This window comes from Oreochromis aureus, linkage group 15 (assembly GCF_013358895.1).
Source record: "Oreochromis aureus strain Israel breed Guangdong linkage group 15, ZZ_aureus, whole genome shotgun sequence".
Classification (NCBI taxonomy): domain Eukaryota; kingdom Metazoa; phylum Chordata; class Actinopteri; order Cichliformes; family Cichlidae; genus Oreochromis; species Oreochromis aureus.
The window spans coordinates 16,543,705-16,555,161 of NC_052956.1; the positions used below are offsets into that span (position 1 = coordinate 16,543,705).

Genomic DNA, 11,457 nt, shown 5'->3' on the forward strand with positions numbered 1-11,457 from the left:
GGAAATAAATAAATAAATGAAGAACATGAGTGAGTTCAGCAAAGAAAAACAACCTTTCATCTCAAGCCTTAATTCTGTTGAAAAACCCTATCCAACAAAAATAAGCTCTAGGAATTAGACGCAAACATTTGGGTATCGCTGAACAACAACTAGCAGGTGTGACAGCATTATGAAATATTGGGAAATTTTGGGGCAATAAGCCCATCATATTACTTAATGTATTGAAGTCTTTTCACGTTAAACATGAGCTGACAGCAGAACGCATGTAAGCTGGATTTCCAAAAAGCAAACTGAGCGAGGGATGGGCGCAAACAACTTACTGTTGAACCTTGACCTGCTCAATAAAATAGCCAGTAGGCAAGAAAGTGCTGTTCACAGCATGTTCTACACATGTGAGAGTAAATCATTTAACTAAGCATCATAAAAATGTTTTGCACATAAGTGAAACATATTAATAAAAAACAAAAACTTTTGAAAAAGACGAAAACTTTGGTGCATGTTTATCAAGTCTGGGATGTCTACATGATATGAAATGCTGTATTTATATTAAAACAAAAATAGAAAGGTAAAACTGATTAAAATTATCTAAAAATATGATAGCTGTACTGAAAATCTGAGCTTAAATAAAGGGCTACTGTATATGGTAGATGTTATGAAACGACCAAAACAATACGAAGGTGGCGCACAGAGATCGGATCAAAACATTTCTCAGCCTTGTATTATCAAGAGACCACAGTAGGAAATTGAACCTGAATACTTCCCAGACTCTGATCTTCGGTATAAACACAACAGTTCACATCTGGGCTTCCCTGCTCTCCGCTTTGGGTCAAGTGTCACATCTTACCCTTTCCCTAGTAACAGGAAACGACTCAAAAAAAAGTTTTACTGGAACAAAAGCGTGGGGTGGGAAACTGCACTGCTGGGAATGAGAGGCCCCCCAGCGCAAACACACACACACAGAGAGACAAATAATAGCTCAAAGATGCATGTCTTCAACTGTATCAAATGTGGTCAGCTGGCTCTTTTTAGCCGTCCTACGGCAGTCACACGCTTCGACACGTGCAACTGTACAGTGAGGTATTTAAACAAAGAGTGTGGTGGTCTGCCAATGCCACAGGAACAAAAAAAAAGCTGAATAAAAAGAGAAAACAACACGATTCAAACAAGGAATACATCTGGATGTACCCGGTTGTTCACCAACTCAGCCTCTTATGTATACACCATAAACAACACAATACAAGCACACTTCTTGCTTCCTCGTTCCTTTTTTTGTTCACATGACCAGCTGTAATGTTGTTACAGTGGGTAACTGTTAGACGGGACTAACCAGCTACCAGACAATTTGCTCTTTGTTTCACTGTATCTGACAAGTCAAGGTGAGATATTCCCACAGATTCAAACTTATATCCAAGAGACAGACAGAGAAAAAAACGTATGACATTTAGCCAAACGTTAACTACGTTTATGACACGCTAGGTTAGTTTAATAATACACCTCGTTTGTTAAACAAAAAAGAAAAGGAAAAAATCAAACTAATTACTTCCACTAACGAGTTAGTAAGCGTTACCCTAAGACTAGTTACGCTTTTTCCTGGTTATTATTATAATTATTATGTAATGACCAAATACTGACGGGCAGAGAGAGACAGAAAGAAAGACAGAGAGAGAAGAGCAAGAGCTCTCGTGTGGCCTATGTGTGCTTAGCTGGCGAAAATACGTTCAAGACTCACCAACGTAAAGGTTACCAGCGGCGGCGAGCCCTCCTCTCTCACATTCACATTCGAGGCATTAAGGGCTGTGTAAATGGAGACGCTCGGACCTGAGTATAGAAATATAAAAATACGACGTCCTCGGCGTCAAGTTCCGTCAGTGCCGCTCCGCTTTTCCCCTGTCCTCGACTCAGCCAGCTCTTTATTTTAGGTGAGCGGAAACACTCGCTGTGAGAACTCTACGGGGCTGACTCGCTCTCGCGCGGTGTCCATGGCTACCTCTGTAAAAAAAAAGAAAAGGGCGGATCCATGGGTTGTCAAGTCACTGGGCTGGATTTCAAAATAAAAGCGCAGAGTTTTGGTGAGGGGAAACAAAAGAATCAATAAAAAAGAATCAAACAAAAGGACAATAAAAATGCAAATGGCTTATGTTCATGCTACAGTTGCATGTAGTTTTTATAAAGTCGTATGAGTCGTTATAGAAGATCGATATAGTATGCAGATTTAGGTTAATAAATATCTGAGATCCCGAAGAATAAAACTGCTAGATGAGCTTCAAGAGATAAAAAGCCAAATATTATCAGAGAATTAGTAATAATCGAAAATAATATTCACCTGTTTATCAGTTATGCTTTATGAGATGACTCTAAAATACTGTAAAAATGACTGTAAATATTTTTCATTTTGTTAACATTCTAGAATATATCTAGTATATAATATCTAGTTTTGTAACATACTATTTGTCAATTAACATTTTAACGTTATGACAAAAGAATGGAATAATGTGATGTTCCTGTGTTTCCACAGAATCTAAAATGCTAAGAATAGAAAATAATAGTCCAGAGGAGTTGTGGACATGTTAATAGATTCTTCATTTGTGTGCGCCTTGCATTTTCCCGTACTCATGTTTGAATTATTATACTTTTTTTCATGCATAGGTGTTTTTTTAATTTATTTGTTCGTGTAATTTAAAGGTTTGCTCTTTCTGATGATCTCTTTAACAGAATGCTAGTGCCTGTCTGTCTCCCTTTTACTGGGGTTAATAGACTCTATAAACATCAACCATGCTTTAAAAACAAATACATTCTGGACATTACCATTATATCACAGGTAAAGTGTGAGATTATGTAAATGTATTAGTATTTGAATTATCTCCCAGGGTTTATATCTAATGAAAAATTTTCCTGATGATTTCTGCAGAGGCAACCAACAGTGCCTTGGTTGGTGCCTCTGTGAGTGTTTCATTAGATCTTTTGATGTGATTTTTTTATTGGTTTTGATGCTACAGAGAAAGAACATCCCAGTGTGTATTAACTCAGATGGCTGGTTCTTAAACTGAGGAGCCAATGGATAAATAGACACATGATCTAAATGTCTGCCTTTATGCAATATGCCTGTAGAAGAAGGCAGGAAACGAGTGGGAGAAATTTTGTTTTCATTCGCTTAGAGGAGAAATGTGAGATCTTTGAGATTGCTCATTATGGCTAAATGCAGTTTACTCATCACTGTAACGTCACTCATCATTTTCACTGCAGCTCTGCAGATCATGAAGTTTTACTGCAAATATGGATGAAAGAGGGTAGTCACTCCTTTTAAACTCCTTATGTTACTACAGCTTACCATAAGAAAGTTGATCAATTGCTTGCAAACATCACTGCCCCAAAGCTATAGATCAAAAAACATTTAACCATTTCTGTCATCCACATTTAAAGAATGGTTGTCCTAAAGAAAAAAAATGAGATACCAGATAAAGAAGTCATGGAAACCAAATAAGGTCTCACTGAGTGATTTTAAATTGGATGATATTAACCAGATTTATCTTTAATGTGAGTTTAATTTCATCCCTATCGTACAGTAATCTCTCTTATCCTCTTAAATCCATTCGAGTCACGTGAATAATTTCCTTTTAAATCCCTCAAAGTCCAATAAGAGATCACTAACTTTGACGATTGTTTAATGTTTTGCCAACATGTTGTTTCTGCATAGCTTTTAAAACACATTTTTAAAATTTACCCTCTCCAGTTTTGCTTATATTTGGATGCCATCCTAATCCCTACTTACACCAATGTCATGTTTTAATTCCCCCTCTTTCCATATAAAAGTTTCCTTTCTCTTCTCCTCTCCCTGAGAAGAAATCTCCCTGATAACAGAGGCCCAAGTAAAGGTCAGCCAGTTATAGGATTATGCTAAGACTCCAGTTTGACACCTAGACATGCCACTGAGTCCTGTAAAGAAACTCCTACATACCCAGGAGAGAAACAAGAGGCAGGACACTGTCCAACCGCTTTGTTCATTAAAATGAAAATGTATGCAATAAGGTGGTTTAACAACTAATATCTCTCGCTCTACATTGAAATACATTAGATAAGTAAATGAGATATGACTTATCATGTTCTATTCTGGTTTTGTGTTCACACAGATAAGACTGGGGCATGCTCCAGATGCAAATGTCTATTCTGTGTTAAGATATATGTACATGAGGTGTGCTAGTCTTGTACAGAAGACCGCAGGCTATATGTAAAGTAGCCTGTATTATCTTTGAGTGAGACTCAGCATTAGAAGTCTGTACTAGTGCTGACATCTAGTGGCTCCATCGACTACTTACCTACATGTATAAGTATTTTACTTCATGATATTTGCTGAAAAAAAAAAAGATCTCCGTATAAATTACTTTATCATTAGAAATGTGTTAATTTACACTCATTTACACACTAGTGTCGTGATAAAAAATGGACGATTACTGGTATTTAAACTGTGATAAATGAGTTGCCCATAATCTGTCAAGCACATCTCAGACATATTTCTCATGAATGATTTTAAATTGTAAGTATGTATCCTTTATTTATCCATATAAAAACAGGAACTGACATTAAAACTGTATCTGAATGTGAATGTCTATGTGAATGAATGTGCAGCAGAAATTGCGACAAATTTAACATAACTTTTCTGTAAGGATATTTTAAGTAGCCAAAAATGATTGAACAGATTATACTATAGAAAACTGAGTAGGTACAATAACGTAGACTCATGAACACACTTGCAAAACAGGCAATTTCGTTATTTTTATATAAACCCTTTGTAAATCCAGTTGACTACAGGTTATTTACCAACATAAGCAAATATATTAGGCATAAAATCGCATAGAAACATTAGAAATCACGCTATAGCAGACGATCGCTTTTTGACAGATCACCTGGTTCAAAATATTATGGACGGTTACATTGCGGATGGTGGGGATGGTGGTGATAACATTTCTTCTCAAACTGTCATGAAATAAAAATGTCTCTCACTTTTGACATTTTGAAAGGCATATTTAGAAAACCAGGGTAAAAAAGAGTGTTACACTAACGTAATACAAACACGACAAAGCTACAGGTGATCTCAAATCGTACCCCCGACGCCCCCGTTTTAATAAGTGGCTGCTTCCGCTTGCTTTCTACTTGGACAGTGCGACTTCCGTCGTTAGCGTCGATTTTGTACATTAAAGCTTCAAGGTTGGACAGGTACGGTCAGACTGGAGAGGGGGTGTGTTAATTCTGATACTGGTATAAACATTTTGACCTGTTTTTGGGCTGTTCGTTGCCCACAACTATAGCTAGCCCAAACAATGAAAGCAACTCAAGTTAGCTTGTTTGTGTTTTGCACCCTTGTTGTTTTGTTACCCGGAGAAAACGAAAGAATTTCTTGACCCTTCACCCCAAGGGCGTCGATTTGGCATGGACGGAAGGGACGTGTCCCCACCAATATCCAGCGATTATTGAATTGTCCCCACCAATAATTTGATCTCTTCGAGTAAAGAAATACAAACCCGATAGAAAGAAAAAAAAAGATCTGTCAACGTCTCATTCACCCAGCGGTGCAGAAAGAGTTAAATTACGTCCTCTACTGGAGTCCTACCTCATGTGACAAATATGGCCAATGTGATTGGCTGTGCCTTTCAGGGAGCTCCGTTTAGTTTTAGCAGCGGCAATCCTGCGCTGTGAGGAGCTGCAAGGAGGAGAGGATGGCAGCAAAAAGGAAGAACCTGGTTATAAGAAAGTATTTTTCAAAGAAACCTGTAAGTCACTTAAAGTCAAGTTCACTCATAAAATGTGTCCGTCATAATAACGTTACAGGCAATACCAGGCCATACATGCCAACCCTCCCGATTTTTCCGGGAGAATCCCGAATTTCATTGCCCCTCCCGAAAATCTCCCGGAGCCACCATTCTCCCCAATTTCTCCCGATTTTCCACCCGGACAACAAAATTGAAAAACCATATCCTAGATTGGCCCAGCCAATTCCAGTTTCCAACAATGGCTACTACTACTGCAGCTACTTAGTATTAATATTACTCTTATTACTCTTTCTGGGTCGCGAAATCAACTTTTAACATATTTTCAGGCGAGATTGTAGTTGTGTAAACTTCAAATAACTTAAACATGTTATTGTTTGGCCTTTTTCAGTGTTTTATTTGTTCGTGAGTAAATCGGTTTGGCTGAGATTAAAGTTATTAGATTAGATTAGATTAAATAAAACTTTATTAATCCCTCGGGAGGGTTCCTCCGGGGTTTTCACACAGCTGAATAAATGTCAAACAGAAAACTGATTAAACAGAAGTGTGAGATGGTCGAGAATCTACGCAAGCGTCCGGTTATATTTTATTTTATTTAGACAGCAAGGAGCAGACGGCAGAGGTGACGTAATTATGAAGGCTAGACCCCCCCAATTTCACAGTCGCTCATTTCCGGTCTACCCGGGTTTCGGAGGACCCGGCCCACTTAGACCGCGAAGGCCGGGTCCTCAGGTGGACGCAGCCTCTGGACACCCCCGGAACAGGCAGGTGACATTTAACTTATTTTTTTCCGATAAGTAAACACTGTAAAAACCCCTTTGAATGTCTCCCTAATTCTGAGGTCTCAAGGTTGGCAAGTATGTGCTAGGCTTTGGCCCACATCAGTCTAAAACTGTATGTAACCATGAAAAACGTGTTGCCATGTCCACCAGGACAGTATAGTATAGACTCCTTCACATAGTGGACATTGAGTTGTTGTGTGGGGCACCAGTGTCCATGTGTGTTGCTGTAACAGTAGTTCATGTTTAGAATGAAAAGTCCCAGCTCACTGATTTGATTGGGGCAATAGTGCCTAAAATGTTGCATAATTTTGCTGAGAGATCTTTTACTTTGTGGTAATCTTAGATGAGTAGTTTTATGGACAAAAACCACCAGGTCATTCAGTGTTCCCTTAGTACTAATGTGTAAGAGATGTTGGTGTACTATAACTGAAGTAATGTTGTTAGGTCCTTAAAGTCATATTCTTTTATTGTCATGACTGTATTTGAAGCTTTTTTTTTTATTTTTGTATGATACCTGATTTATATGGAATATGGCTGAAGTAAACTAAAGTCTAAAATCAGTCATTTGTTTAATAGTAATTTAACATTATATAATTCACATATAAAACTATGAATTGTAATTTTAAATGGTTTAAAAGCATGTAGAATAACATATGTAGGCAGGTATATTTCTCCTTTTTTTTTTATCAAGAAGCAAAGGCAAAAAGGAGAAGAAGAAAAGAAAAAAGAAACAGGGCAGGGTTCGGTGGTTGAATCATCCGTCCCCACCAATGCCAAAACCAAATCTACGCCCTTGCTTCACCCAGTTAAACATTACTGTGTGACGCCGTATGGCTGCTCAATCTCAGCGTGACACCAGTCTTTCCCATGAATCGATGACCCTCAAACCATTTCTTACTTTAACAGCTAGAAAGTGTGACAGACCCTAGTGTCCCCTGATAACGGTACCAATGTGACTCTTCACTCTCTTATGTGCGTAAAAGGTTAATTTTAATAACAACGTGTACATTATAATGTTTATTTGGTTACCTTTCCTTAAATTCGTTATCCATTTTACTCTTAAATTTCATTTGTAGTCATCCTTATGTACAGTAGACTGGGAGGGAACACATCCTACAATACCCCATGTAGTCTCCAAATTCTATACCCGGCATATTGCTATTTTTTATATATATATATGTATATATATATATGTATATATATACATGGTAAAAAGCAAGTTTAATCATAAGTTTAGTAGTTATACCTACATTTGTTGTTGTTTTTCCAATTTAACTTCACGGCTTAGGTCCCTGTTTGGTTGTTGTGGTCAATCTCCAAAATAAATTATCTAAACTGGAGCAATGGCTATGTTAAAGACCTCTTACTGAATACAGACTGTCTTTTATCTTCCATCTAGGCACCATGCATAGGCTACTTAAATGCAAAATGAGATTTGTGATATATCTCATGAGCCCTGTTAGGTTTCGTATTTTGGTATAAATAGTCTTTCTTAAGATTTATCTCTTTTTTTGTTGTTTTGTGAATATTTCTATTGTAAATGATGATGTTAGCACATAAAAGTGATTTCTAGGTGAAAGCAATTACATTGATTTAATTCTCAATTGCCTTGACAGATGCAGTGACACCATTCCAGGCTACAGGGAAACAACCGCTCCCATCTTAAACAGCTGAAATGGCGCAATCACAGATCCGCTTGAAAATTCTCCCCAGTGTTCGCAGCTTCTTTGACAAGATGGTGCGAGTAAAAGTAGAGGGACTCACTCCTCACAAACCAGTGGAGCTGAGGTCCAAACTGGTTGATGACAAAGGTGTCATTTTCAAAGCCTCTGCCCTGTACAAAGCAGATGAAAGTGGTCAGGTGGATGTCTTCCGCACACCCTCTCTGGGTGGCAGTTACACCGGCGTGGAGCCCATGGGTTTGTTTTGGGCCCTGGCACCAGACGCACCACACACTAAACTCATGAAGAAGGATGTGCTCAGCCCAACACGCGTGACCCTGGAGGCTCTTAATGGAGAGACTGGCGAGGTTTTAGCATCTGAATCTAATGAGAGAGGATACGTGATTGAGGGGATGAAGAGAATACCTTTACAAGAGGGCAGAATACGAGGTGTCCTCTTCATACCACCAGGTTAGTAGGATTTTAACGAATTATTCACAAAATTAGGTATCAAGTCAACATTAACTGTCTAACTGTCCCCCCGTTTAGGAAATGGCCCATTCCCAGGAATTGTAGATATGTACACTTTTGGTGGAGGTCTTACTGAACCCAGAGCCAGCCTCTTGGCAAGTAAAGGCTTTGTTGTTCTGGCACTGGCTTATTTGCGTTACCAGGATCTCCCAAAAAACCCTAAAAACCTGGATTTGGAATATTTTGAGGAGGCGGTCACATATCTGAGGAAGCGGCCAGAGGTTAGTATTGAAGAGCAAACAGCAAAGAACATATTTATTAGCAGTAATTCAATGTTATGCATCTTATGTATGTGAAGGTTGTGAAAATATTGTTCAAACATCTGCATTTGAAGTGGATTTGAGATAGAGGCCTATAATTGTGTCTAGTGTGTCAATGTTGCCACCTGCTGGCTTTTCTTCTGATATCACCATCATGGATTAATGATGAAACCTCTATATTTCTTAAGTCTTAAAATAATACAAGCTTTTTGTCATTTTTTCTTTAGTTGAAATAGTTAATTGGCCATAAGTAATTTTGATTTTGGAGGTTTACAGCAAGATGTAATGATATGTGGTAGTAATAGTTCCATGAAATTAGAAAATGTTTAGGGGTTCCAAAGTAATTGGGTAGAAACACACAAAACAAGCAAAATTTAGTTTTATATTTTAAAGAAAATATTTGTCAGACAGAAACAACAGCAAACACCCTGTTCTCATATTTCTTGAACTAAAATTAGTTGATTGACTTGGGCAGCTAAGGATAATCTCCCTCTTTGGTCACTTTGGATATATATACTTAAGGTTGTTGTCCTGCTGCACAATTAAATGTCTCTCAGTCGTTGCAGAACTTCCAGCATCTTGAACAGATAACAATATGAGCTGCTCCCTTTTCTCCTCTTTTCACATATCTTTCTTTTTTGAAGTAAACCCATTCTAACTGAAGCTGAGCCTAAAGAACAAAGAAATGCTAGTGTCCATTAGTTTGTGATCTGCACTGTATTAGCAGATGTACACCTGTTACTTTAAACAGGTTAACTAACATAATACCTCTTGATTCAGGTGAAAGGTCCTGGGATTGGCGTCATATCGATCTCTCATAGTGGTACTTTGGCTTTGAGCATGTCATCTTTTCTCTCTGGGATCTCAGCGACTGTCTGTATTAATGCCTGTAATGCAAACACTGTGCTTCCTTTACACTACAAAGACATTGTATTCCCGCCACTGCCCCCTGTCTTGGAGAATGTGAAATTCACAGACTCTGGGCTTGTAGATATACGTGACGCCTTACCAGACCCCACCGAGGGCAAGAACAGGGCGTCTTTGATTCCAATTGAACGAGCTACCTGCCATTTCCTGTTTGCTGCTTCTGAAGATGACCACAACTGGAACAGCATGTTTTTTGCCAGTCAGGCTGCTGAAATTTTGAAAAAGCATGGCAAAAAATCCTACGAGGTTGTTACTTATCCAAAAGCTGGTCACTTTCTGGATGTGCCGTACATGCCTTATTGTTCATCTGGGTTTCATCCAGCTGTAGGGCATGTTGTGGTGTTTGGTGGGGAGCCAAAAGCCCACTCTGAGGCCCAGCTGGACCTGTGGGAAAGAGTCCAGGAGTTCTTCAAGACCCACTTGGGCAACAAGAGCACTTGATACTGTATTAATCCATCAAGCATCTCTGAATGGTTGTTCTTAGAAATGCTTACCAGTGCCTGTATTTTCTAATTAATAAAATTGTGAGAACTCCATTAACCTTCTAGTGTTCTGCATTGGAAACACTCCCACAACCGTTTGGTTTTAGCTGAGGTTTTTTCAGTATGTCACGGGCTTGTAGCACAAAAATTTTCTATAGCAAAAAGAAACAGAGATTTTGACTTGTCATGGGAAGGAAATGTAAATGGACTGCACGTAAAGCTGCTTTAAACTACAGAGTTTTGTTGGGGTAGGGTGTGGAATTTAGTGTCATCCCCACTTCTTGATGCAGACTCAAGGTCTGAGTAGTGGTCTACATCATAAGCCACAGCCATCAGCTCAAACTTGATTGTTTTGTTGAAGTATCTCACAAAAGTAGAAGACACTTGGACTTTTCCTGCAGTTACATGACATAATGTCTACCTATAAAATAACCTACATATGATTACTTCTTCTCCACTGACATGATGTTGGTACAGAACCAGTTCTGCTTTTGTGCTATTTGTAACTTCATGTCCACATGGGTTGGACATGAAAAAATATTTATTTTTTTTAGTGTTTAATGTATAGCAAAAAAAGGGGGGTAAATATGTGGGAAGGAAATCATGGTGCTGGTGCCAGATTTTGGGCATCTGAGCTGGTGAAAATGCATGGAGCAGTTTGTAACTTCAGCTTGAGTGGAAAATTAACAAAACAGTAGCATGTTATGGAATCACCTACTGAAAACCAAAACTTAAGTTGTTTTAATGTTGTTTTATCTTTCTAGAACTTATCTAGCAGTATTTGAAATTAATGCGATATTTTAATTGTATAGGGACTTGAATAATTCTGTATTTTAAGAAAGCTGAAAAAAGTGATCTTTGTAAAAAATATTTGATGTTTGCCCCAAAAAAATGAATGAAATTTGTTGTCATATACAATATAATCTATAATAAAGCAAAAGCAAATATTTAAATACTATTATAAATCCCGCTGTGCTGGTTTTATTTCCATGCCTGTTTCAAAGGATGTGAATATACTGTAATGATTTGAGCAAGGATCTGAGAGTACACTG

The 11,457-nt window shown here is 38.2% G+C and overlaps 2 protein-coding genes across 4 annotated transcripts in view; one reads left to right on the forward strand and one right to left on the reverse strand.

Moving 5' to 3' along the window:
• susd6 (sushi domain containing 6) overlaps positions 1–1,989 on the reverse strand; it is a 32,542-nt gene extending 30,553 nt beyond the window's left edge. Inside the window, exon 1 of the mRNA XM_031746115.2 lies at positions 1,730–1,989. The gene's annotated coding sequence lies outside the window, so the exon portion shown is untranslated. The remainder of the gene's footprint in view (positions 1–1,729) is intronic.
• Positions 1,990–5,150: 3,161 nt separating this feature from the next.
• On the forward strand, positions 5,151–11,344 carry LOC116325278 (acyl-coenzyme A thioesterase 1-like). Of its 3 annotated transcripts, none has more exons than XM_031746123.2 (4): positions 5,151–5,211; positions 8,161–8,676; positions 8,755–8,957; positions 9,777–11,344. In XM_031746123.2, exons 2-4 carry the CDS (start codon positions 8,220–8,222, stop codon positions 10,362–10,364), a joined length of 1,248 nt encoding a protein of 415 aa, XP_031601983.1. In that variant the 5' UTR covers positions 5,151–5,211; positions 8,161–8,219; the 3' UTR covers positions 10,365–11,344. The 3 variants fall into 3 exon arrangements, with proteins under 3 accessions (XP_031601983.1, XP_039454700.1, XP_039454699.1); XM_039598766.1 differs by lacking the exon at positions 5,151–5,211 and adding an exon at positions 5,739–5,765; XM_039598765.1 differs by lacking the exon at positions 5,151–5,211 and adding an exon at positions 6,261–6,526.
• Positions 11,345–11,457: the final 113 nt, after the last annotated feature.

Excerpts from the sequence above, each read along its gene's own strand:
- LOC116325278 (XM_031746123.2), top strand. The coding sequence starts at position 8,220 with ATGGCGCAATCACAGATCCGCTTGAAAATTCTCCCCAGTGTTCGCAGC. Across the intron at positions 8,677-8,754 it reads TGTCCTCTTCATACCACCAG|GAAATGGCCCATTCCCAGGA; the intron begins GTTAGTAGGATT and ends CCCCCCGTTTAG. Across the intron at positions 8,958-9,776 it reads ATCTGAGGAAGCGGCCAGAG|GTGAAAGGTCCTGGGATTGG; the intron begins GTTAGTATTGAA and ends CTCTTGATTCAG.